The 27,928-nt window shown below is 44.7% G+C and overlaps 2 protein-coding genes across 7 annotated transcripts in view; both read right to left on the reverse strand.

Moving 5' to 3' along the window:
- DAPK2 (death associated protein kinase 2) overlaps positions 1-13,876 on the reverse strand; it is a 54,008-nt gene extending 40,132 nt beyond the window's left edge. Inside the window, exons 1-4 of one of the 5 annotated variants that reach the window (XM_040600018.1) lie at positions 13,336-13,353; positions 8,092-8,213; positions 6,973-7,162; positions 6,549-6,646 (exon numbers count right to left, since the gene is read on the reverse strand). In XM_040600018.1, the coding sequence (XP_040455952.1) occupies positions 6,549-6,625 (77 nt within the window). In that variant the 5' untranslated portion in view covers positions 6,626-6,646; positions 6,973-7,162; positions 8,092-8,213; positions 13,336-13,353. Of the gene's footprint in view, positions 1-6,548; positions 6,647-6,972; positions 7,163-8,091; positions 8,214-13,335; positions 13,384-13,802 lie in introns of those variants that run through there. The other 4 variants (XM_040600016.1, XM_040600014.1, XM_040600015.1 and 1 more) reach the window with 4 other exon arrangements.
- A 3,949-nt stretch (positions 13,877-17,825) lies between these two features.
- TBC1D2B (TBC1 domain family member 2B) overlaps positions 17,826-27,928 on the reverse strand; it is a 37,101-nt gene continuing 26,998 nt past the window's right edge. For both annotated transcript variants that reach the window (XM_040600769.1, XM_040600768.1), the window contains 4 exons: positions 27,178-27,295; positions 26,293-26,478; positions 24,822-24,943; positions 17,826-21,795 (listed from right to left, as the gene is read on the reverse strand). In XM_040600769.1, coding sequence (XP_040456703.1) covers positions 21,600-21,795; positions 24,822-24,943; positions 26,293-26,478; positions 27,178-27,295 — 622 coding nt within the window. In that variant the 3' untranslated portion in view covers positions 17,826-21,599. The remainder of the gene's footprint in view (positions 21,796-24,821; positions 24,944-26,292; positions 26,479-27,177; positions 27,296-27,928) is intronic.

Consider the following 27,928-nt stretch of genomic DNA (forward strand, 5'->3'; position numbering starts at 1 on the left):
TAAGATGGTAATAATCTGTCCAATGCTTTATCATTGTTAGTCCAGTGGTGAGCTGCACTATGTTTATTTTAAGTGTATTTTTACTCATAAGTAACATTTTTCATTTCAAAAGCATGGAATGAATACCATACAGGGTCTATTTTCTCAGCTGTTCAAACTTCCACCTGCTTTCTACTGCAATGCAAAGTGGAAAAAATAGTTTTGTTTTTACAGAAATGGCAAAGACTTGGATTAAGCCTAATATTCAGTGATTAAAGACGCTACTGAATTTGAGTTTTCTGAGCAATACCCACTAGGGTCACCCAGCTCTAATTATACTTTCAAAGCCAGATATGGACTGAGGAGATACACTAAGATCACTTCCATCATCAAGATGGATGGTGGTAATAAGGAATTCCCTTGAAAAAAACACATGACTTTGTTACTAAAGTAGGGCTAAGGCTAGTTCTAAATAACCAAGGCCAGTTCTTCTCAGTTACTGTAGGTAGAGCAGCTTTGTTATTAGAAAAAAATCCCACAAACAACAAAAAAATCTCAATATCTTCTCTGCACTTTCTGTAAGAAATCAAAGATTTTGGAAACAATTGAAAGAACTAACAGGGAAATCTGTTTGAAAAGGAAAAAATTTAAGGTTACTCACTCTGCTAGAAGGAATTAAAAATTCTAAAAATAGTGACTGCATCAGACAGCAGATTACAACCATCGGGAAGGTGACCAAGTACCAGATGCCAAAATTGTTTCAGCAAAAGATTCAATATACATCAAACACATGACATAGAAGATTTTTGTAACAATAAATAGTAATAGAGGTGCTGGTTAGTGCTCAATAATTGAATTTATATTTTGCATCAAAAGCAAAAACTTGTTTTGTGTGTGTTGTAGGAAAAAATAATCCAAGGCTATTCTTCAAGATTTAAAGAACTCATTCCAATTATAACTTAATCTAAGAGCAGAGTTAAGGTTCAAGTCTGAGAAAGCCCAGTAGTGAACCATTCCTATAGACAGAAAAAACAGCCCTGGTGTGAAGATACTGTGCGATGTGTGTTAAGGGTAAAACTCCCAGCTGCAATCACACTGCTCTGTTTACAGGGAGTCCACCTAGCTGGATGACAGCACTTTTTATCATGGATTTCCAAGTTCCTCCCCCAAAGAATACCTCAGTTATCTCTGCTTTTTGTTTTCATTACGTAAACAAATATTTACCAGCTACGCTGTCAGAACAGCACTCATGTGCCAGTCCCAAGGTCCCATTACGTAGCGGTAACGTGTGTGAAGCATCGCTCGGACCAAAAGGCTCCCCCTGCCTGGGTGCACAGGGCTGAGCCTGCACGCAGGGAGCTGCAGCGGGGTACGGGAGGCATCACAGGCCAGCCATGAAAGATCTAGCTCAACGTTCATCACGAAACCGCTATTAAAAGAAACCCAGGAGACAACTCAGTGATATTTAAGTAGTGATATTTAAGCACCTACAGCAGCAAATTCCTCCAAGTGAAACACAGACCATCCTGATATGCATAAAAATGTCACAGCCTTGCTGTAAAATTAATTTCCACAGTCTAAGCCTGGTCCACTCATATTAGCTCACCTTCTGATTAACCAGGCACTAACCTGGGCTTCTAGGAACTCCTCAGGCACAGGACCCCACAAAAAACAGCCACACCAGTGCTCTAGTTTCCACAACTTCAGCAAGCCCTACTTGTTTTTCTCGTCAGAAGAAAAGCTCTTACAGTTTTAAAGACGTGCCAGCTGCCTTTCTCAGTGGCCACCATGCTGCATCAGCAACAGTCTGTCTGTCTTTCCCAAAGCAGCAGATTTCAAAGCAGCACGTGAACAAAATTCCTGTTCCTCAGGCAGACTGAAAGACTTGGGTTTGAGTTCCTATGAAGATGAGTTCATCAGACTATGCATTTCGTATCCGTGCAAGATCTCCTGCCTCTGCAGACAACTCAGCACAGCCAGACAAAAGCTGAAGCTACAGATGAGCATCGCTCATCGTCACTGAGGCAGGCAAGAAACTGGACAGGCAGGTAAGGCTGGCACACTGCGGGGGAGGCAGAGCCCCTTTCCTACAGTAAAATAATAATGAAGGGCAGGGGCAGACTTCCTTACCCAGACACATCACCCCAATAATAACACTACTAGTAATGGTAGCACTGGTGTCTGTTACGCGTGCCTAAGCTGTTGAGCACTGCAGAGCACTGAGCTGCGCCGTGCGGCACGCTGCCTCGGGACAGCGCGGTGCCACACACCGCCCAGCAGGAGCACGCCGCCTCAATGGGCACTGCCAGGAAACACCTCCCGACAAGGTCCGTGACACTTCCTACCCTCAGCCCAGACGTGACATGCCACCATGACACTGCCCAGAAGGCACAGATGTCAACAGCTCTCTACAGCCTGGCTGGCAACACATGTAGGTACAGATTAATGACTCTGTGGTGCAACCTTTTCTAAATTACATGGCACATCTCTGAAATTCTAGCACCCTCTGTGCACCTACCACCACCGCCAGTGTTTGCTAGTACAACTGGAAAAGGCTCCTGCAGGTTTGTACAAGAACTCCTTCTGTGCAGCTAGACAGAGCTACCCATCCAAACCACAGGTCCTGAAACATTCTGGCAAAAGGCTCTCTAGCGAGCTTTATCGCTGCCACCTTCCTGGGAACTGTATCACTAGGTCAGGAGGCCAGTTCTTCCTTCTCTTGGCTTGCTTTGGCCTTCTTTAAGAGTCTCCATCCTTGGTTCTCTCTTGCTGCCACCTCCCTTGCCACAGGAACCAGTGGTTATTTGACCTGCTGCATGTTCACAAGCAGACAAGTTTGCATTCACTCCTTCACATTCTTCAAGAAGCATTTCCCTTGCCTTGGCATGCCATTCCAGCAATCTGCTACACACATTGCTGCTACATCACGGCAGGATGCTCCTCAAAACAGGCAAAATTGTTAGTAGGTTTCTTAAAAAGTTTATTATATCAATGGTAAAGGATGCACTTTGCCATTACTTGAATAAAAGTGACATCTAGCAACATAAACTCACATTTGAGAACGAACACATCTTGAAAACATTCTATGCACAATAATTTTTTGAGGTATCCAGTTTTGATCAACGCCTCAGACACAGAACAAAACTGAATCTACCAGGAAGTCCGATGCCTTCAAAGAGTGATAGCACTAAATGCTTGGGAGGACTGTATAACGTACGCCCAAATCACACCACCTACTGCCCTTGGGAGAAGGTGGGAGAGAGAGGAGAATCTTCTGCTACCTCTGCAGGCACCGATTACTTTATACTGCATTGCCTTTTAGCTCTTCCAGACTTCTAGGCTAACTAATATAACTGAGGGCATTTTAAAAAAATATCCCTATAACATACTAATATTCAGTTAAGTTTTCTAAACTCTTCCCTTCTCCTATCATAAATTTTGAAAAAGAAAAAAAACCCTCAATATTCTAGCAATAAGCTGTGTTACAGATGTTGAAAGGTTCTCTATTATAAAATGCTAAAATTTGCTAAATGCACTCTAGAGGCTCCTCTTTTTTAGGCTCCCTATCAGCTACTGCTGGAGAACCTCAGTCCCCACAGACTTCGCACTGACAAAGCGGCTGATCCTATCTTGCAGGAAGTAACTTTAAATACACATACATGATAATAAAGTATTGCTCTCACCCAGCCAAGGCCACGCTAACCTTTCTAAGTACAGCTGCTAGAGCAAACAAGCCCATCAGCAGCCTCTTCAATGCCACATCAGACTGACTGGCCCATCCCTGCACATACCCTTGGGGGAAGCCAGGCAACAGAACTGTAAACCTAAGATTAATATTTGAATGACTGGGGGAACGCTGGAGCTAGGCAGCTCGTCACAGCACACAGCTGCAGCTATGGAAAACCTGCTCCCCCTTTCTGCAAAGACTTTTCTCTCACACCATTGCCTTGCCACAGGAGACAGCTACACCTCCAGGACCACCTGAGCTGCTTCTAGCTCAGCAGTGATTCCGAGAATGACCTTGTTGAGGAGCCACAAATGTGCCATTTGCAGCATTTTACGCAGCTGGATCTGCAGAGCCGTTGCTGCAGCCACCTTCAGTGCTGTACAGTGACAGGGAGTGTCTAATTTCACCACCAGACCAGATTTATCTAAGCCTCACGCAGAGCACTTGCAGTAGGAAAGGAGGCTCCTATTACATACGTGCTGTGCAAAGACTTTCAGAGGAACAGGTGCTGGCTCTGTCACTGAGATGCTGTATTTTAACTTCTGTCTGAATCCGAGCTAGAACAAGCATTAGGCCTCTATCAATGCCTACTTTTGTTCTCAAGAAATCACAAACTCCGTCAGAGTACACAAGCAGGACAGACTCATCACGGATGTTTGAAAACCTTTGTTTTGTAAGTGAGTTCTGTTGCCAGAATGATAATAAATTAATCCTGTACCTGTCAGCAGCTAACAGCTTGTTGCAAAAATACTGCACTAATAAATGTCATCTACAGGTTCCAGGGCATCGGTCAGCATTAGCATCAGTAGGTGCTGCTCAGAGATCCAGAGGCACGATAACCCAGCGACACCCCACATGTAGCACGCAGCCGAAACAAAAGGTCTGCAGAGCTCCTGGAAAATCTGAAAGAACACGCTGCCACAGATGGTGTGACATTATATTCATGGGCATGTGTAAAGTACACAACTTGAAGACGCTCAGAGTAAGGGAGCTAATCCCAGTCTTGTGGCCCTCTTTGGGGTGCAATTATAGGGCTTCCCCGAGAAACCGAAACAGGCAGCAGAGGTCTGTTTGTTACAATCCGCCTGCTTCCTTCAGGTCTTGCAGGGAACACTTTTGCCTGCAGACCTCAGCACCAAGTCACGCTGGGTTTCTCACCTACAAGGAGTATTACACGTAAAACGCTGGGAACTGGAACGTGATTTCGTAGTGGAGTTTAATATCCCTCTGTCGCGTGAGGATGGCACCTGCTCATGTATACCCCTCCTTCTTCTGGTTTATCTACAAAAGGTCTTTCTTGCAGAAAATACACCCATTAAAAAAGGCAATAATTTCAGATTCCATATCTGACTGTAGCTTCCTCTAAACCCAGCCCATCACCTGATACCAGCTCACGGCACAAGCCCAGGACCAGCCACGTCTCTGCGACACGCAGCCAGGGAAGGAGGAGGGATGCTGTGAGCACACCAGCCTTTGCCAGCCCCAGCCCCCCAGGCAGGCTCCCACAGCCCCCACCAGCCTTTGCCAGGTTGCTGTGAGTACACTCCTCCATTCAAAAGGTCTAATAACCATCAGCTGGATGTGGAGAGCGAGGTTCGTAATCTCAAAAGACACTGGATTTCCAAATCCAATTCAGGAACCAAAGTAAAAATATGCTGCTCAGTTTCCAATTTCTCATTTTAGCAATTTGACTGTTACAGCGCATAGAGCCTCGTAGGTTACAAAAAGCACACCTTTTACACCCTGCGTACATACACTGCATTTCTTTACTGCTCACCGTTTTCACTATCAGGCTGATGTTCTCAGGACTATCAATACTCAAACGTAAGCAGTTACAGAAAATTTAACAGTTGAGGCCTTCCTGACAGGGAAAGTAATGGGAAAAAAGCCCGACAAAGCCCCAAATCCAAAAAAACAACTCACTTAAAAGAAATATTCTCAACTCTAAAGATGAAATCGCTGGGAATGAAAAAGCCTAAGGTTTGGCAGGGAAACAGCTTCAACTGAAGTGTTTTAATGTAACTAAATTATTGGCCCTTGAAAAAGGGTAATTGCACACACACAGTCATTTATCAAAACCAACTGCCAGACTTTGGGAAAGAAGCCAACATGCCTATTGCCCTAATTTAGCTATTTGCATATTAAAAAGAAAATCACTGGAGGGTTGGACTCTGAATGACAACCAGCTCTCCTCACCCAGAGCCCCCATGTTGCTCAGTGACTGGGGGAGCCCTGTCTCACCCAGTTCACAAACAGCACAGTGCTTAAGCAGGTGCTTGCGGTTAAGCAAAGTTACAGCTCATTAACTCCACCTGTAATTAATACCTGCAGATAAGCCTTTCTAGATTAAAAGCTAGATACAGGTATTAGCCAGTCCTGCTGAAATATTGACAGGTAAATCTTTTCAGGAATACAAAGGCAGTGTTTTGCAGGCAGATATGAAGATGTTCCCAGCGTGGAGCCAGCTGAAGCAGCCGTCCGGTGCGGTGCGGCTTGAAGCACGCAGCCCAGCCAAGGGCACCAGGCGCTCCTGCTTCCCAGCTGTTCAGGGAACCCACAGGTGAGCTCAGTCTAAAGCACAGACACCTATCTACAAAAGACAATGTAAACATACCTTTTGTTGTCCTAGTTGCAAGGAAAGAAACAGGAAAAATAGTTAGCACACTTACCCTAAAAAAATTTTAAACATTATCCAAAGCGCAGTTTTTGTAAAGGGATGTGTTTCTATCGTCGTATGTTACAATTGGTTTAGGCTATCATTCAGAGTCATTGTTTTAACATGTGGCAAATATCACCATGTGTCAAATTCTAGAACAGTGTGGTGTCGTCAGTACAAACTTACCTTCCCAGCTCTTCCCCGATTTCGTAAACATCCTCCACCTTCTGTTGCTTGAACAATGCCATACTTTGACTTTTCATTGATGCACAAAGATATTGCAACTGTAATATCAAGAAAGAATGGCACAGATTACAATCCTCCAACAGGCAAAAAAAAAAATCAGTAAAACAAGTTTCTGGTATAGTCACTTTGGATCCATTGTAGCTTATTCATGGCCAAAATTACCACTGATCAAAAGAATTAATTTAGCAGTCTCAGCCAAATAGTGAGGCTCCAAATCTGGAAAGAGCTGAACGCCCATAAGCAAAGAGTGTTCTCATCCCTCGCTGAAGTACCTGAGCACGTACTTAACCAGAAGCACAGAACACGCCTTGAAACATAAATGTGACAGAAGTAAAGCAACCAAGTAATAATTTAACAGACTTACAGACAACGAAGCATCCACACTATGCTAAAGAGAGCTAGCATGAGAATCAGCACTAGAGGCTTCTTCACAGAAGTGTCAGCAGTCAGACCACAAACCAAGGAGACCGCAAGGCAGCATCTCCTTTTTTCCGATGTCAAGCGGCGTTTCTGAAGCACACAGGCAGGACAGCACACGGAAACCTGAACTGCTGCTGCAAAAAGGCATTTTGATTCCGTCCACCGAGTTTTCATTGCAACACCTTTTATCACACACTAGATGTTTCAAATGAGAAAGACATTTCTTTCTCTACATTTCTTGCATGCACTACTCTGTGTAACTGTGAAATTCATTTCCTGAACACAGTCTTTTAAGTTGATAAAGTCTGTGAGGTCTGGAAAGATAAGCCTCACCTGGGTGCATTTGAGCGTCTGGGAGTGTATTATGCTGTGGCACTTTTGGAAGAGAAGATGATCAAAGATAACATTACTCCTCAGGATACACCCACACAACAACGTAGGTTACGTCAACAGGTTGGATTTTAACACAATAACCAGCCGGCCAGCTTACGGAATGTTTGGTGTTTCCCGTATAGACGAACATTATCACCAATGACCCCAACAACACGCACTATTTAGATCAGAAAGTGTACAACCACAACAAAGTCTAACTGCACTGAGTGGCACAGCTGTTCCCACACATCTCTAGGCTTCAGCAGCCTATCTGTACTTGTCAATGTGACGTACGTTTTCTTATGAATCCCAGATGCTGCTTGCTTCAGATTCACTGGGGACTTCCAGGTTCTCTATTTCTATACAGCTCCCACATGATTTTAAATAGCAGTGTTTGGCATCTGACTGTTGCACACTGCAAAGCATATTTCACAAGCAAACAAAGCTCTATTTCAATCCTTTAGAAATAAACTCAATCCAATGTTGGAAGAAGATCCAGCTATTCTGATAAATTACCAGGCTTATAAAACAGGACAAAGTACCAAGAGCAATGGCAGGGTTCCTGCCAAGTTGAAACACACATATTTCTTTTAAGATTTTTCTCTAACAAAAGCACATACCATAAGCAGCAAATACATTGTAAATATCTAACTACTTGTCAAAACGCAACCAGCTTTTGTCATGCACTCACCTCAGAAAAAAAAAACGGCTGCTTTGTTTTCCACCTTCCTTTTTATAAACCATGGGCTTCTAACACATGGGAGGCATGCCGAGTATCAATGCAATCCCCTTCCAGATATGCTCCTTCTATTGCTTCAAAGGAACAGAAACAGTCTCTTAGCACTTGTACATAACTTTTTGGCTGATGTCAGCAAAACCTACACACTAGAACAAACTTACCCGATTGCTTTGTTTCAAGCAGAAGGGCTACTGCATCAACATGTACACTGATACCAGTTGGGGAATAACAGTCACTCTTTCAAAACCCAGTAACAACAAGGGTTATCAACAAAATCGGCCATCCCTGTGTCCGGCGCTTGGCACCAGTTACAGAACACGCGAGCCAGGCAGCAGTACCTGCTTCCATGCTCCTGCGAACAACTCTGTGTAATTCCGTGACGGCTCTCACCATACCTGCACACCTGCATGCAGTGCGCCCTTTCCAATTGCCATTTCCAAAGCAAAAGGAGATCCAGGGTGACTTTGTGACCGCTCGCTCCCCTCCACACCATACTCGTTAGGTGGGGCCTCAGCCCACGGCCAGCCTGCAGCGTGCTCCCCTCCATGCTCTTCCTCCAGGATGGAGGAAGGAGAAGATACCAGGCACCGGCATTATCCGGGCAAGCTCCACTCTCTCTCCCCAAGGGACCCACAGCTTCACTCTTACCAGATAATGGGAAGTATTTCAGCTATACATCAAAACTGCACCCTCTCCTTTTTGAAGGACGCATATCTGCACGCCTCATGGGACAGCCTGCATATTTCACGTGCCATGACTGACACGCATCTGTCACAGGCCCAAAACACATCCATTTCTGTCATATTTCAGGAGTTACCGTCTCCACTGCACAACAGACACCTGCAGGCACCTCGTGGAGGAGAGGGAAGTGCAAGGTATTCCTAGCAGCAGCTTTCACGCTCCCCGTAGCAGCCTTGCTGGTGGTCTCCACCACAGCTGTGGTAGCTCTCCTAAGGGCTCCATGAGGACTATGCATTGGCATTAACAAAGCTGTTCAAACCTGCCTCAAAACCCTGCACCGGGAACAGGTCTGCCTCCCACACCTCCCAGTATAACCATGCTCTAGCAATGACCTCCCTCACCCAGCCACCTACGGCAAAGGACAGAAACCACACAGGCAGTGACACTGACAGCCAGAATAAGCACAGCACCGTTAAACATCCTCTGGAAATCCACCCTCGTGTTGGTGAGCCTCCACTAGATGCATTACAGTGGGTTGGGGTTTTTTGCTTCCATTTTCCATCCCCATACTTTCTCAGGCGTTTTCTGGCTGTTCCTTACTTTGCCTATATTTTTACTGTTTTTCAAGATGAAGCCAGGTGACCCATTCTAGTACTTTGGTCACTAATTCCCTTCCCAAAGCCATGTTCATGCCTGGGACGAAAACGTCTCTTTTCCCTCCCAATGAAAACAAACAACTCAAATTCTGCTTTGTAAGCAAATTATTGTATTCCTCAATCAACCTTTCGTAATCTCAGAGAAAGCTCATTGACCAGTACTGCTCAAGGCTTGAAACTACAGTCAATGACTGCTTTAGTAGCATTTACAATAACGAGGACATTTCTGAGCTATTGACTCCATACTAAGTTTACATAATGCTGCTTGGAATTGTCTAGAGCAGGATCTTTTGAAGTGTTGGTGCAAGACCTAGTTCAACACCCACAAACTTCAGAAAAAGCAAACAAAGGACAAAGCCAAGCCTTGCTAAAACCCCCAAACCTTGTGCTCATCCTGAATTGCAAGATTAAGTTCTGAGTGGAGGCAAGAGTCAAGTATGAGAAAATGCTCACATCTTAGGAGACACTGCTGAGACTCGCCCAAAGACTACAAATCCCTCAAGCTGACTACTCCCTTCATCAGAATCCAAGGTACGTAGCTACAAAAAACATTAATGCAAACACACCTAAAAGAAAACCATTGTTCTGGGAGAGAGAGTCTGTCATTCAGAAGAGCAAGTTACAAACACTGCTTTGAGGATGGGGAACCCACCCAAGATGCCTCTGGGAACCATCACTTTATGTTTGATTGACAAGTTTACTCATTTCCCAGCATCCTCCAAAGAACATACCTATCTCTGCAGATGCATAAAATCCATGCAATATTACCTCAAAAATAACCAGAAAATTCTCACCCCTTTTGCTGATCTTTTAATTCACACCCTTGTTCTGCAAAGATCAAACACCAGCAAGCTCACTCTCAACACCAAGGAACCGTTCAAGCACCCAGGTCAGCCTAGAGCCCCGTTTCTGAAGTCTGAACACAAAACTGTTCCAAAGTGTTCAGACCCTCCAGTCGTATCCCCGATGTGCTGGCGTTCCCCATGTCTATCACTCTGCACCATCTGACACTGCCTTCCATTCTCATTACTTCTGCAGGCATCTCTCGCTGGCTTTCACCCAAGTCACAGTTAGATGCCCAAAATAGATCCCACACTTAATGATCCAAGACAATTGTCATTAGCAAATACACAGCATAAAGGTGATGAGATAACGAAAGATCACCTTCACACACTTTAAATTAATCTGAAATAAAACCACCATTCACAAGCATAAGCATAACCCTCCCCAGCTATTATGTACCGATCTTAGGAAACTAAGGTGGTTTCACATTCAAAGGTTTAAAATACAACGTTTTTGTCAGACTCCACTTGCAAGTACAGAGCACAAGTGTATCAAAGGAGGAATGAGAGCCTTAATTTTTTCCTCTGGTCAGTGATTTCCGCATGCTGGTCAGTGAAAGCAGGCTGAATTAGAGATGGTCATTCATCGCTTACTCATTCAGACAGAGAAGCTGTGCATTCATGACCCGAGGAAATAGCAACAGCCAACCTGGTTTTCTAAGACACTCTTTATGCTATCACTTCTGGGGCACGTGCCCAAACAATATCGCAATGCAATGAGTCAGAACCATCCCAATCACTTTGGGTCTGCACCAGAATTCATTAAAACCAGGATGGGGGAATCTGCTACAGTGGTTTTTGGATCAGACCAGAACTTTTAAGAGCTCTGAGGCAAGCTCTGCAGAGATAACCTTCTGTGTTCTTTCACGGAACGTGCCATATCTATTCTGCAACCACCCTATGTTGGGACCATCTCTTCCATATCAGTCTCTTTCCTCGAGGATTCCTACCAGTGAGCATTTCAATACAGAATTCATCTTCCTTACCCTGTTTTCACCATACTCCACAGTGCGGTATATGATACTTCACCTGCAGCCAGCTCCCCTTTACACATCCCAAATGTTACAAGGTGGCGAACTATTGTTTATCTGATGCAAATGGTTTTCCTACAGACATGTAACAAAACTGTAGCAAACCCAGAAATAGAATGCAGACCTCTGAGATTCCAGTTTCAGGCACTAGAAACACGTCCCGCCTAATCTCTTCACATTCCTAAATTCTGTCACACCATAAAACGGGATCTCATTTACACTACGAAATCACAGTTTCCCACTGTGATCTAAGGCATAAATTTAAAACACGTGTATTTCATATCAGTACAAAATCTGAACGCAGATATTCTTATTCCAGTAGAGAAATGCCTTTTTAGTGCAGCTTGTGCAGCGTGTAAAGGAAATTGATCTAATGAAATCCACTCTTCTGAAGAGGGTGGCAGAACCCCCCTTAAGAGGAGTGGAAGAAAGTCAGTCCTGTTTCTCTCTCTTAAAAAAGGGTTCCCTGCAGAGGTAAGTTATTAGTCTGGCGCTACCAAATTATGTGACAATCAATGACTGGACTATAAGTGTCAGATCCACAATGAATGTCTACCCACCACTGAATGAGAGCAGGATTAGAGAAAACAGAGGTGTGAACAAAACTGTTGGATCATTTGGCCTGTCACCACCCTTACGTGTTTGGTTTTTTTCCTTAGGGTATCTTTTACACTGAAGAAAGCAGTTGCAAGTGACTGAGGTAAGAGCTGGATAATCTTACTTTCTCAAGCACACCTGACATGATTAAACCCTTTGCCAAACTCAGAAGCATCCCCTGTGGCATGTTTTTATATAACCAAACAAGTTATACTAAAGCAAAATCCAAAACGCATTAGAACAAAGTAACAATTTCTGTTGTAAGCTGGTTTTTAATACTGGAAAGTGAGCAGGACAATTTAGAATCAAACCTGGACTGTTTAAAATTAGTAACTGGGGCTGGGGGTGCAGATGACACAAAACCAAAAACCAAAGAAACACCTGAAAAAAACCCACCCACCCCCCAAAAAACCACCAAACAAATTCAAGTGATATTGTCATATAGCTTTGGTGCTTTATGCAAAGACTAAACAGATTTTGGTAGGCATTAAAGCGTTTTCTTCTTTCCCCCTTCTCCTTCCCTTTCTTTCTCTTTTTTGTCCTAGAAAAGACTAAGCAATTCCAACAGCAAACCCCGTGTAGTTTTTACCCTCTGCTTTCAAACAAACCTAATCAAAGCAAAGTTACGTTAATTTCAGGAAACTCTTATTTTCACTTCAGTATTTTCCTGTCAGAAACCAACAGCAGCCTGAACGTTTTGCTGTCAGAAAAGGGAGGCAGCTGTCCCTACCTGCGTGCCCACGGAGGGCACACACCGCGCCGCGCCAGCCCTTCCCTCCCGGGATACACAGAGGGATCCCGAGGGATCCCAAGGGATCCCCTCCCCAGATCGCCCTGCACTAACGCTCTACGGGGTGCCCGACCACAGCCGCCGCCCCCGAGCCTGCCCCCGGGCACAGGCACCGGGCCGTGAGCTGGGAGCACGCGGCGGCCACGCACCGGCCGGCCCGGGCCCCGCCGCCGCCGCCGAGCGCCCCGATGGACGGGCACCGGGAGGCCCGCGCAGCCCCGCCGCACCGCTCCCCGCACCGCTGCCGCAGCGCCCGCTCCCCGGCCCGCCGGCGCCGTCGAGGGCTGTTACCGCGGGAAAACGCACGGCCCCTGCCCGCACGGCCCCTGCCCGCACGGCCCCTGCCCGCACGGCCCCTGCCCGCACGGCCCCTGCCCGCACGGCCCCTGCGCAGGCGAGTGAGTGAGGGTGAGGGCCGCGGGAAGGCCGGACACCTGCAAGTGCTTCCGACCCGCCACCTGCCGCGGGGCCGAGCGGGGCCGCCCTCGCCCCACGGTTCCGCGGCCGACAGCCGCCCCCCCACCCCCACCCCCGAGCCCCGCCAGGCTGCACCCGCGGCGGGACCCCGCTGCCGCCCCGGGAAGGACTGCGAAACCCACCGGCCCGGGCGGGTGCCGGCGGCACGGCCAGGAGGAGCTCCGGGGCGCGCACGATGCCCGTGCGGACACGCACCCACGCGTGGAACCCCAGGCAGCCGGGCCGCGGAGGCAGCAGGGCGGCGGGTCCGCCACTGCCGCTGGCCGAGGGGGTGACCCGGGGAGCCTCCCCCGGCGGCGGCGGGGCGGCTGGCACGCACGGCCCGCGCTGGAAGCACAGGGCGGGCCGGGTAACCCCAAGGCAGAGCGGCACGGCGGCCCTCCCGGCTGCCCCCCGCCGCCCGGCCCCCAGCCCCGCCGCTCCCCCGCCAGGCTGAGGCAGCGCGGGCGGCCCCGCCGGTCCCCCGAGCCCGCCCCGGCGCCGGGCTGCAGCCCCCAGCCCCCAGCGCGGCGGGAGCGGCTCCGGAGCCGCCGGGCGGCACCGTGGAGAAGCGGACGGGGGAACGGGAGAGGGGTCAGCGCCCACTTACCGGCCGCGTCCGCCGGGCTCCTCCGGCACCGCCCGGGCACGCAGGGCCCCCGCCGGGCCGCCCCGCCGCCTGTGCGGGCGGGGGCCGAGGGGGCGGTGCCGGCGGCGGCCGCTCACCGGCGCGGGGCTGCCCGGGCGGGGCCGCCGCGCCCCCTCGCGTCCCCTGAGGAGCGGCGGGCCCGCGGCGGCGGGGGGTCGGCCTGGGGGGGGGGGGGGGGGGGGGGGGGGGACCGGGGGGGGGGGTGGGGCAGGGCCCGGCGCCCCCCGCCCGCAGGGAGAAGGCGAAACAAAGCCCCCGCGTGGTGCGGGTGTCCCCGCGGCGCCCACCGCGCTCCGGGCCCGCAGGGGCGGCCGCCACCCGCGGGGCACAGCCCGGGCCGCGCTGCCCCGTGCCCGGAGGGACCCCCGACCCCCATCGCCCCGGTGGCTCCTCCCTCCAGCACCGCCCCAGGCACCGGCAGCAGCTCCGCCTTCGCCTCGGGCACCGGCGGCCTCCTCCGCGGCGGCCGCGCCCTGGCCCGCTCACCCCGCCGCCGCCAGCCGGGGCGCCCCGCACCGGGGCGGGCTCAGCCGGGCACACGGACCGCACCGCCGCGCCGGGGCCGCGGGGGCACAGCCGGCAGCTGGCATCGCCCCACCCGGCCGGGGGCACAGGCTCGGCCCCCGGCGCCCTCAGCCCCCCGCGGCTCTCCCGAGTGCCGGGAGCCCTCGGAGGGGGGACCCTGGTTCCGCGGCTCCGGGAGATTCGGGACACACGAAGGCAACGGCAAGGAAATAGGGCTGAGAGGGACGTTCATCAGAGGCGCTTCATTTGCCGAGCCTTGTTCTGTGTTCAACACAGGCCGATGTTGTGTGGTCCCAGACTCAGTGTTACCCGGTGAAATTGCCGGTTGGTTCGAGAAGCCCCCCCTCACAGAAGGAAGGCACGGGCAGCCGGTCCTCCTGGGCATCCCCAGCGCCCACCAGGCGCTGGCCACCACCACTGACATCCTTCATCTGTTTATTCTCCTGTCTTAAAAAGGTTCCCCAAACCTGTAAAACTAGATTTTCTCCCTCTTTATTTGGCAGACAGTAATTGAAGTAAGTACCGTTTGGTCTCCTTAAATTCTTCTGGGTGAGTTAATATCCAACATTTGTTAATGAGGAATGATGTGGCATTGTTCACACCTTCAAAATCAAATATGAAGGCCAGGCTGCCTTCACTTCCCATCCTCCACGCAGTTAAGATAACACAAAGCTACGCCTATTTATATATGGTTATTTTACAAGTTGTTTCCATTGCAACAAGTTGCAAAGACAGATGAATTTTAAAGTAATTTTATTCTCGGCAAGTGCCTAAAGGCAGCGCTTTCTCTTACTGCCATTAAACTCTGTTTCAGACTTGCTCCAAGCCAGGACAACTGACCTGTGCCCCACTCGCCTGCCCCAGGAGTGGGGCTCCAGCCCAGGGGTCCACCCAGCTCTCCCAGCTCCAGGAGGACAGTGGCTGCAGCTGATACTGCACAGGGCAGGAAGCAGGAGCAACAGTAAAGGTTTCAAAGGGCAGCAGAAGAATTCAGAACCCTTTGCCAAGGAAATGAAGATATTTCATTCCTCACCTTTCATTCTGCAACGTGGTATGATCATGTGAAAGTCACAGCAATCCTCCTACAAAATTCTCGAGGAAAGGGCACACGAAGGCCACCTCTTCGGTTCACTCCCAGCTGGAAGCAAGGGGACAAAGCAGCACAGCTTGCCCCTGAGAGACCACAACTGCTTTTCGAATCAGCACAAGCTCCCCCCAGATCCTGAACAGCCCCAGTCTGATTTATTATCTGCTGGCCAGCCCTGCAAGGTCTCCAAGAGCAAAGAGTAGACTGAATCTCATCCCTGACGCTACATCCATAGGGTTTGCAAGCCAAAGCACAGGTTATGCACAAGTAAGGTGTTGCTCTTACATGGTTCTTTCATTGTTCACCCTTAAAGCACTAACTCGGACTTCTTCGTAACACCTTTGGCAATCAGGGCAAAAGCCTTTAAGTGCATACAGGACATGAACAGGAAGGAAAACTCAAAGCTGAGTAGTGTTTGAAGCGGGCAGCACAAGCAAACGGCACAGCAACTTCCAGCCACGCACCCCCCGGTCTCCTTTAGGAAGTGATAAAAAAGCCCATACCTTATGTTCCAAGGGGCATGGGTGGGCGTAAGGTGTAAATACTTGAGAAAAACAGGTAAACAGCTTATTCCACAGTTTAATCACCAGTCACTGCACCTGAAGACATCACTGAGTCAGTTCATCAGCTCAAGCCTGAAGCCTTTGAGGCAGCTCACCGCAGACATCTAGCTGTTCTGTGCACACCAAAGGTACATTCATTTGAAACACACAGGCAAGATGCAGTCACTTAAGGCCAGTAAAATCCTAATTAAGGCCAAAGACACCTTATTTACCAGGTATATTCTAGTGCTGAATGTTTTAATTACTTCTCTTTACAGCACCCCAGGCTAGTTTAGGGTAGAGGACAGAATTTTCTTATTCAATAACTATTTGTGGTTTTAATATCACATCCAGTCCTTAGTTTTGCTTTCTAGTCTAACCCGCTGCAAAGCTAGCATTGTAATGGATGTCACTGTAGAGAAGCATGGCTTCTGCAGCACATCATGATGAAAATACCACTCTAACTTACTTGTGATTGAACCTTTTACCTTCTTTTCCAGGGGGCAAACTTCCAAGGCAGAGCACTCCCTTCCTTTGCATTATCTAAGTGAATGTACTCCATGTGTGGGAATTCTTAAATCTTCAGCACTACATGGGTTCTGCTTCCAGCGAGGTCAAGGAGCAGCAGATAATGAAGCTATGTTTAGCACTTCTAAGACTCCCACAGAACGAACACCTGATATACTGTAATGCCAGGAGACTTCAGCATGTTCTCTGCACCTCTGAGACACCCAGAACAGAGCGTGACACTGCAGGTTTTGGTCTCAGTTCAGAGCAGGTGAGCTGCATTTGTCCTTTCTAAGTTAGTGCATTTCCTAGGAGTAAGGTATTTAACAACATACATCAGCTATACGCATCAGCCACACTTGCATCCCTGTTGCAATTCCACGGAGAGCAGATGTCTCCAGCTCAGTCCCAAGGAAGAAACAGGAGCCTCAGCTGTTCTTTAACAGGCCCCAGCAGCTGCTAGGGCAACACAGCCTCCTCACGCTAAACATGCCAAGTGTCTGCAAGCGAGACCATTGCTCCCTACACACTCTCTTCCCAGAATTTTCTTTTTATTCCTTTGGCTTAAGTTTTTGGTATATGGGACAGGAGGTCCTTAGACCATAGTCATGTTCAGCCTCAGCTGCTGCCCTCTATCCTGTTCTGCAGTCCCTCTCTGTGCCAATATCTACTTTTAACAGCTTCCCATCCTGTAGCAGATACAGAGGACAAAGACTGTGCACTATTTACCTCTACTGTGAATGACCTGCTTGGACACGCAATTAAAGAGATGTCTCAACTCTTGTTTTTCTTCCCTCACAAACATTTAGCCATTAAGTTATCTGAAGTACCTGAGGTACCCGACAGCCTCTTCAAGTGAATCAAGGTAGCTCCAAAATGCAAAAATCATATCTGAAAGACAGACATTGAGGCTAGATTTCACTATAGATTCACTATATTGTTAAGTTTTCAAAGAGCTGAAATTACACACTTGGCTACCAAAGGCTTTAGGAGAACATCAGTGGCCAGGACTACTAAAGAGGCTTTTGGTGTCATACGAATACATGTGTTTCTTAGGAAGTCTGCTCCCTGTCAACTTCACCTCCCCTCCCCTCCCAAGAAGCCAAGGACACCAACCACAAGTTACCAGTCAGCATCACCTGCATGCAACACTTCTAATACTTCACGTCTTCATGCTTCAAAGCCAAATTTGCATGTATGTTCCTCTACAGACTCAAATCAGCTTATCAGACAAAGACACCAGCTTTAATACTGTTTTCTTCTGATGGCACCTGCAGTTATTTGCATGTTATGAACACACACAAAAAGAACCAGAGCAAGCTGTAAAGTAATAATTTTTTTATTTACATCAATCTTTATGAAAATAACATCACTTATGTTTTGTGATTCAATTTTCTTGTACCGCATATTGCTGATTTCTAACATGGCACTTAAGGGAACATTCACTTAAACAGCTACACAATTTCATGAGATGGATTAATTTTCTATTTCTCAGTTAAGCATGACTGAATATACAACTCTGTCAAATGTAAGACCATTCACTCATTCCTGATGTCTTAAGGAAGAAAAAAAAAATCTTTCCCTTTCTGCTGAAATATCTTACCATGTTTACAAAGACTGAGGGGAAAGGGAGAATCTCTCACAGAACACACCTAAAGGGCAACAAAAAATCCTTTTCATTGATTACATAGCTGATTTTTTTTTAAAAAAAAGACACTGAAACAAACTGATAACACTGGATGATAACACCACCTGTACACATGTACAGGTAAAGCTGAAATACTGTGCAGTTTTCATAGCTAGAGATGTAGTGCACCAATTTTTTGCCTATTTAACAGAAGAAAGTTTTAAACAAGTAAACAGAAGTTTCACTGGAAAGCCATGCATACATGTATAAAGATGAAGGAATATTCTGCAAGATGCAACTTAGTGGTTTGGTTTACATCACATATACTGAGAACCATGTGTAAGGAACTCTTTGCACATACATGCATGACCTCGAAGGTAGAACATAGCCTTAGCAGTCTGTATTTGCATTAGCAGGTCTGCTAAGTGGCTGGCATGAATGTGAAACCCTCACGCACTGTTCAGAAGTTTACCCCTGAATACAAACACTTGGTATCCATGCAGTTCAGCTTTCCCAGGCCACTGAGTCACACTGTGGTTTTGCTCATTTCATTGGGTTTAAATACTGCCTGTGTATCTTGCATGTCCCTAACTAGTTACTACTCCTCAAAGTTACCAGAATAAGCACCACTAGAAGACTAATAACCACCCAAAAACATTTGCAACAGCAAGGCAAGTTCCCCTTGACATTGCTTCCTGCTACGTGCGTCTCATTTTTGTTCTGTGCAGACTTCTAGCGGCCAGAGGTTAGATGCCTTTGCAATTTTTTGATCTTTTAACTAAGGCATCAGTAATGATGCTTAACAAAAGGAAGCCAGCAGCTCACTGGCAACTTGAGTGTAACAGCATCAACTCACTTCACATTTGCAAGCTAACAAAATACCCAGAGCCAATGTGATTTCCATAAGCTTCCCAACATTCATGTATTAAGATTCACAGAGTGGCTTAAGAAACTGAGCTACTTAGTTTTACTGTACAATTGGGTTACAACTTATATAATGAAACACAGCAACACACACACAAATTTAACCATCAGCACAACTGTAAAAAAACAAATGGTCCTGTAACACTGCAGATCATGTTTTGTCAGCTAGAGAACTTCCTGAACAGTTGCCCTAAAGTTAGTTTTAAACTTGCAACCTGAAGACTTCAGGTCTAGAAACATCTCCTGAAGTCACAGGACTAGTTCATAGCAAAGACTTGAAACCCAGGAATAATAGACCTGTAGGAATAGGGTGGGTACATACTTCTAAATTCTTAACATCTCTACTGTTGCCACTGGAAGGAAGATCTTCAGCTTGGAAAGATTTCTTTTAAGACTTGAAAACAAGACTAAACCAAAAAAAGTAGACATTACAGACTGATTTAGAGACCAGCTCTTTCAAAACCAAGACAGTGTAACTAGAAAACCTGGTCCTATTTTTATATTCAAACACTGATTGTAAGTAAGAAAAGAATACAGTACATGCAATAATATGAAAAAACCTGCCTAATAAACTCAAGTACACAATCAAGAGTAACTAGGGAATAAAAACCCCCAAACTACTGCTGACAATAGACAAGGTAGGGGACATTTTAGAAGACAAGATACAAATCAGGATGATCATACCATGTGTCCCCTCATTGGCAAGTATCTGTTGACTAAATAAAAATTATGTGTCATATAAGAAGCATACATTTTATATCAAAAGTAGTCCTGTAAGTTACAATGTTCACCACTGATTAAATACTTCCCTTCCAGATAAACTGACTGATAATATGCTTATTTAGAGAAGGCTACAAATACGTTCTCTGGGGGGGGGAAAAAAAAAAAAGAAAAAAAAAAGTGCTGCGAAACAGAAGCAGGACTTCTCTCTGCACACACTTGTTTTAGAAAACAATTACATGAGTATATCTGATAAAGTAGTTCAACTTGCTCTCAGAAACCCGTGAGAAAACACAAAAAGTAGAAGCCTGATGCACTTGACTGCTCCCGACCACCAGTTTTGGTTTTTAACAATTAACCACTTCCCCAGAGCTGAGCCATTTGCTGCCTTATTTGAACGCTAGTTTTAGCATGACGCATCCAGACACAACATTTAAGTCAATCCAACAACCTGAAGATTTAACAGTTCAGGAAAGAACACTGCAACAGTCCAGATCATAACCAGCAAGAGAGAAACCTTCCTCGTCCTTATAACCGTTTAGAGTCTTGCTAGTCATCAAATGACAGCGAGTGGCCTCCAGTCACACCTCCCTAGCCAGGAATGCTACAGCTGAACACCCAAACGCTTCCTTACAGCTGTCTCATAGGATGTGCATGCAATGCTCACAGCAAAGCTGAGCGCATTACGAGAATATTGCATTTTACTGCTGCAAAAGGATCCTGAATTTCTGTGTGCATGCTGTGACCTTTAGGCTCCTCTGATTAATAAATATTTGTTTTAGGAATCCTATTGCTACTGCTATCGTACAATAGTTACACATTCATGCAAAAAGAATGCTATGTTTCTTCTTGAAGATCAAGACTATCTTATTTTCAGTCCTAAATAGGAAGAAGCTTTGAAATAAAACAAAACACAAAAAAACCCCAAACAAAAACAAGCACTAAGTCTTAACAGATACACAACCAGTTAGCTACTGAAACATGGTACTCTTGTGACAAGCTCCATTCTTCTTCTATAACAGCTGGGTTTTGGTTGTGGCTTTAAGACACTGCAATCAAAAAAGTCAACAGAAATAAAATTGACTAAACAGAACTCGATCTATAAACTCCTTTGCATTAATAAGAAACTTTATCGATACAGCTGCCCAGAAAAGCATAAATGATGTTTGATCTCACTGTTTCAGTACACACTGAACATTCAGGGACAAATAGGTACTTATTTTACCTTTACTTTAGGTACATAAGTTCAAGTGTTCTCTTTGATGATCCACTTCATGTCACTTCAGGACAAGACAAAGGAATGTAAAAGTTCTTCCTGTGCTTCATTCCATACTTTTCTAGTTTGTGACCTCAAGAATGGCTAGTTTATTCAAGGACAACATGATGAAAGCCATTTGTCAAACAAACCTGAAACCAAAAAAACTATGTCCTCCCACAGTGAACCTGCACTACAAAAAAACCCACAATTACATCAAAAAAATATGGAATGGCGATGAATGTAGTAAACAGAGTGTGGACTTCCCTTACTACTGTTTCACATAAAGGCACTAACAGTGCACTGTGGGAAAACAACTGGCAATTCAGCTGATTGACTAAACAGAGACAGATATTAAGTGCCCTACATACAATTCCATGAACATAAATGTAAACAGAAATGTTTGGCCTCCATACAAAGCAGTATTTTTGAAAGTGCTGGGGTTTGGAAATCTGTCCTGCATATTTCCAAAAGCAACCAATTTACATTCTGTTTGACAGGATTAATAAAGTGTTTTGGAGGTTAACTCACTTTGGTCATGATCCCAAAGAAAAGTTTATGTTGAGTAGTTTCAACTATCCTCCTCATCATCACTAATAAGGTCTCTTTTTTCTACACATGTCTCTCGCTCACGCAGGAAATCCTCACGAATGGCTTCTAGTTCAGTTAGTTCAAGATGTACTTTCTCCAGGTGATAGGTCCTCCGGTTCCTGATCTGACGTAACGGGAAAGGATTCAGGTCTCCAAAAGCAATACCAATCAGTTTCCTGTAAGATTGCACAACGTTAAAAGACAATCATTCATATTTTGTATTTTTTTAAATCAGTTTTGTACTTCATCCATATCAGTATGTAGTATGTGGCTGATACCCCTGGTCTCTTTCACATACCTGACTGGTCTCAGATGTTATCGGTATTGCAAGGGAGTTCTGTAAAGCGCTCTGTTTTCAAGTTATTTCAAGTGATAAAGTGTTATCAAACACAGAGGGTTTTTTTGTTGGTTTTTTTAATCAAAAGCAGTTCACAAAGCCACCTGCAAACTCTATCTAACACTATAGTGATTACAGCCCTGACAACACTGATCGAAGTCGGAAGCTTGCTAACCAGAGCTCCATGAGCTAGACTGAACGCTTGGTACACGCAGCTAACCCAGCACAGACGGGGTAACTTCCTCCATGGAATCACTGAACCTCACTCAATCCCAGGACAGTCAGCTCTCAAGTTATCCAAGAAGTCATGTAAGAGACCAGATAAAGCCTGGGATAATACAGACACAGACAAGGACAATACAACACACGTACAGGCCAAACTTGACCATACAATGAGAAAGCTCTGGGATTCTGCTGGCTGGAGCACAGACACCTTGGAGCTAGTGTCAACTCAAGCTTGTCAGCTCACATAGCAAAACATGACAAGAGTATCTATCACCCTGCCAGCGTCACGCTGCCTCATGCTATTATTCAGTCACAGTAAAACCAGTATAACTGATCTGCCTGATCAGGCCAAAGAGAGTTAACTACATCATTACTGTTGATCTATACCAAAAAAACCCCAAACCTCTTTATTTACTAAGAGTAAAAGGGGAACTGGAATTTAACTTGTTCTAGTTTAGTTATCAGATTAATAGATCTGATATTATCTTAATCAGAACACAGATATTAAGAAATTTGGACAGTTTATTTAAGGGTAAGCTCTCCCTAGGTTTGTATTTTTGGGTGAACAAGAACATTTTCCTGCTATTTATAAAGAGAATGTATTCCAACAGCTTCTCTGCCAGTGCGTAACATGCTTTGGAACACAACTTTCACCTGTAGAAAAATCTAACTATGACATACTATAACCTAGAGTATAATTACGCACATGTCTAGTGGAGAAAAGTCTTTCCAGAGAGGTTAAACTTAAAATTCTGTGCAAAATAATTTTCTGACCCATTCCGGATGTCCACAAATTCTATGGAAATAATCCTGAATTTTTCCTCTACAAGATGATTTTTTTATCTGTATCAGGAAAGGCATCATTCTACATGCTTTTGTACTGTTTAAGTTTTGATGCTGTAAAACTTGTACAAAATGGTAGAATAGCAAACCAAGCAAGTTGACTCATGCTTATCAGCTCTAGCAGGCAAATTCATATCCCCTAGGTGGCCCTACATCACTACTTTCAACTCCAACTTTTAAAATCCTATGAGAACAGATATTTACAGACCAGCACAAAGCATATTTGTGCTGTAAATATCTCTGATGCACTGAATTCTGTCCTCACCTGAACTCGCCATCTGCCAAAAGACACTCAATTAGCTCATTTTGTTAACACCAAAATGAGATCTCTTCCAGCAATATTAGAAATCTTTAAAATAGGTAATTTCAGCACCAGAAAGTTTAGACAGGAGAACCAAGGCATCATTTGTTAGATAACTGGAAAAAGAAGGGAAAGCCAAATCTGCAGCTCTGATTAAATATCAAAATTTTGTTAAAATTAGATACAAGCAAAAGGAATTTTTTTTCTCCCCTCTCCCACCCCCCCTCTTTTCTTCTGCAGTCTCTGGTTTCTGGCAGTAATGCTGTGGTACTACTGATACTACATATTACATGTTTGATTATAAGCTATAAAATAGCCTATTTATCAATTATAAAATATCCCCAAGTTTGTTTTATTAATTGTTTTCTGTTAAAAATACGTGCACGCTCTTCCAAAACTCAAGTACATACTTCTCACTTCCAGATTTGGAATCAAGAGTCAGCATTTATTTTGGTCACAAACAGCTGAGTACAACAACTGCCCAGCATTTTTAAATCAAAACGGGGAATGCTAAAATACAAAGCACCACGCAACTCCCCCTCAGGAGTTTTTGGAGAGGTTTCAGCAGAGGAAGCAACATCTGTTATCAAGACTTTTACCATTTAAACCACTTGCAGAACATTCCCCCTGCATCAGTCCCAGCAATCCTTTTCAAGCACAGAGTAAGGCTATTCAGTTTTAACTTCTCTCCAGTCAAAACTGAAACACAGGAAGTAAAAATAATATATAGCTCTTGCAGTAGGAGCCAAAGTATAAACCTAAATTCACAGGGATTTCATTATGGTAAAAACAAACACCTCATATTCCAGTATATAATTACTACATTCTAAATCAGTGAGTTCCAGTATCCATGCAAAACATGTTCAGACATTAAATCAACCCCAACAGAGCTTTTCTTTTTAAGATTAATCTGCTGCTCTATGGTCTTAAAACTAGGAACCTAAAAACACTAGACCCTAATTTAGAAACTGTAATTCCTATGCAAGGCTGGAAGAACAGAAGAGTATCTAATTTATATTTATTTGCTGGTTCAAAGTATATCTTAAAATCAGCTGGAGTTATGTGGCATTAGCCTATGTATTGATGATGCATAAGAGATCTAAATTTAGTGGGTCATAGCTCATGTTTTTAAATAAAAACACATCCTGGTGCAAGTATTATTGTAAAACATTTTACAACTTAAGTTGCATCCACAGTGCAAGGGAAGACTTCACCTATGGTTGAAATTATTGTGTTACTACCATGATACAATGGCTAAAAAAGACCAACATGGCAAAGCAGTGTCTATCATACCTAAAAATTTACAGTTACACATTCATCACTTGTGCCTTTGTCGCAGCTAGATGAAACTACTCGTGAGAAATCTTAGTAGTCAATTTCATCTCTAGTTGCTTCTAAATTAAGATCTAGATAAAAACAAAACAAGAAAAACCCTACAACAGACCATTTCTGTGCCCCCCAACTCTTTCAATGACACACAAGTTTGAGTCACCCACCTGGCATCAAGTATAGTGCGCGTGAAATAGCGAAGATACTTGAAAATGGACATTGAATCTTGCCGTTTTAAGATTTCCTCCTCTTTGTATTTAAAAAGTGCCAAGGCAAATCGGAATATTACCTGATAAAAATACATACAATGTTTGGTTCTTTGTAAGAACAGAATGCACCGATTCTCACAGTTATCCATTATAAACTCAAAGGAAAAGCGTTAGTCTTCCTACAAGCTGCACTTGCACTTTCTCATCACACCTCCCTCCATCTCCCTTCCCTGTCCCCCATTTCCAAAAGCTGCCAAAAACTTCCGTTGCAGCCTGAAACCAAGGCAAGGTGTTCTACCGTTCTATCCAGAAAACAGTACTGTGTTTATAGGATACAAATATTTTGAAGTTTTGAGTGTCTAATTCAGTTGTAAAACAAACACTACCGGGCCTGTTGAATGTATTCATTAAGTTGCTTCAGAGCTAAAATTAAGTTCTGCTTTTTAAACGGGTTGTTTTCCAATGCCTTGAATTTTCCCAGCACACGGGGGGACTGATGCTGAAGGAATTTACGATACCAGTTTGTCAATGATCTTTGGCACGAGCTGGAAGAAGCATTATTTCCCTTCATTCTGAAAAGGCTTCAGTAAGTTCTGAACTTTGTCAGTCTGTACCTGGCTGCCTTCACAACATACCACGATGCTTAAAACTGATTTGAATCAACACACAACCAAGATACCACTGTGTGTTCGAATGCTCAGATGAGACCAAATGAGACCAACAAGAAATCTGACTAACACACAGATTTTGTCTACTCATCTTATCGTTCTCTCCAATTGCCTACAACATCTGCTGTCGTTATTACTGTGTTTGAATACAATGATTTTTTTCCTGCACCGATTTTCTTTCACTGCAATTTGACAAGTACAGAACACATGAAAATTCTTTCACCCCCACCCCTTAATTTAATGATAGGAATCCCAACAGTCACTGTCAGTTGTACTTGAAATGTCTGCAGAAATAAAACAAGTAGCTGCTGCGAAGACAAGTTAAACATTGGCACTTTGTTACAACTGATTCTTACACCTCTTCAATACTTCTAACTTTTCCCTCCTTCACTTAAGCTTTCTTCTTTGTAAGAGTAGCTCTCATTTTGATATAATTACTTAAAACTGATTGACAGCTGCATGTAGGAGTAAACAGCACTGCCTAAGCTTTATTTTTCAAACCTAAAGCAATGGGCAGTGAAAGGGAAATACTTAGCATTTAGAATTCTTCTACGTAACTCAAGCTTTCAACTTGCAAAACACAGATAAAATGGAAAAAGTTTTCACTGGTTATTCGTGCACATTCTCTCCCCTCTTTTCCTACCAGTGATTTTAACTGACAGGTTTCTTGTGAAACAAGCTTCCTCCACCCTGCACTCAGTAACACCACAGTGTTTTGTTAACCAGGTAACAACTGAAAAAACTTAGCTTGTTCAGTTCACCTTTGGTCCCTCATATAGGAAGGAGTCCCAGATTTTAAAAAGGATGTCACTAACGACACTGTCCACAAATACCACAAGAAACCAGTTGAAAGTTATGAGAGTATAGTCAACTTTGTATTGTTCAAAATGAGCATGGAGTCGTGGAAGCTTCTCACTCATTAAATCCTTGAATACTCGCTGGTCAACCTAAAGAGATGAGAAATATGATGTTATCGCTCCTACCTTTCCAACACATCTCATTCAAAGTAGGGCTGTTACCAATCTGTAAGTGCAAGTCAAGAGCTAACCAGGAAACCTAGGGCTGTCTAGTTAACACTTCAAAGCCAGATCCACCCAAAGCATACCTGGCCACCCCAAGGCACACCACCCTTGCTGACACAACCTTTTGCTTCTTAATCCACACCCTCCTTAATCTCACAGGGCTCCTCACACGCAGATGTTGTGTTCCTGCTACAGGTCACTAGTGCTGCCCTGGTGCAGGAGCACCGGAACAAGCTGAGGGAAGACTTGGAGGAAGGAGGCAGCACGTACCAGAGCATCACCTGGAAGTGCTAGAGTATGTTGTTCACAGTACTGCATAATGCATTCTCACGCCCACTCTTCCAGAGCCCGTAACTGCCCCACCCCCGCAATTCTGAGGAAGGAAACAATAAATCGGCTCAGTCAACATTGTAAAACCAGTAATCAGAAGAGGGGTTAAGGACTGGAGCTCCAAGCAGGTATTCCAGCATTATACTCAGTCTAAACCTTGTCTAAACAAGGGTCCTGGTGCCTGGAACTCACCTCTGTCACAACCCGTTCCCCCAAAAGGCTGACCAGACACTTACCAAGTTTTTGACTGGCTGCAGTTTACAGGACCAGGCTTTGTTTTTGCAGAGCACATACCTGAGATCCTAGCAGTGTCTTAGTGTAATAATCATGAGGCATGAAAACTTCCACTATTGTTACTAGACACCAAAAAGCATCTTCCTGTTCCAAGTACAGAAGCGCAATTGCTGCCAATCTAAAAATAGGGTTTATTTGGAGAGAAAAAAAAAGATCATTATAGTATCACAAAATGTATTAAGAACAATCACAATAAAGCCTTTGTTTCTGTTTAGCAGAAATAAACGTATAACAGGAGAGCACTAAACAGCAAAACCATTAATGAAGTTTAAGATGGGGCAAGGAGATGCCTTCTCAGTCACACCAAGTGTTTTTATTCAGTTTAATAAGTAAACGGATAAAGGTGAAGGTAAAGTGTTTTGCTAGAAGCTGTTTTTTTTCTGGAACTAAGCCAAAATAACGAGAAGCTTCCAAAACCTAAATATACTGCTCTGATTCCCAGACTTTTGTCTTTCCTTATTGAAGAAGAAAAAGAACAGATGGTTCTTGCATTTCACACAAAATTATTTTAAGTTTAGAAAAATCCTTTCTAGCAAGTTGACTTACATTTATCTTAATGGATATAAAGTAATACTTCTGTCTTTATCTACCACTGTCTTTAAGGAAAAGAAAAAGATCTAAAATTTTCCAGACTAAGCATGTTCTAAGAATTTCTTAAAGTAGGAAGGAAAAAAAAATAAAAAAATAAACACCCCAACATTCCTAGTTTTCCTGTTCCCATGACTGTTATGAAACAAAAGAATACCAGGGA

The sequence above is a fragment of the Falco naumanni genome, chromosome 7, assembly GCF_017639655.2.
Source record: "Falco naumanni isolate bFalNau1 chromosome 7, bFalNau1.pat, whole genome shotgun sequence".
Lineage (NCBI taxonomy): Eukaryota > Metazoa > Chordata > Aves > Falconiformes > Falconidae > Falco > Falco naumanni.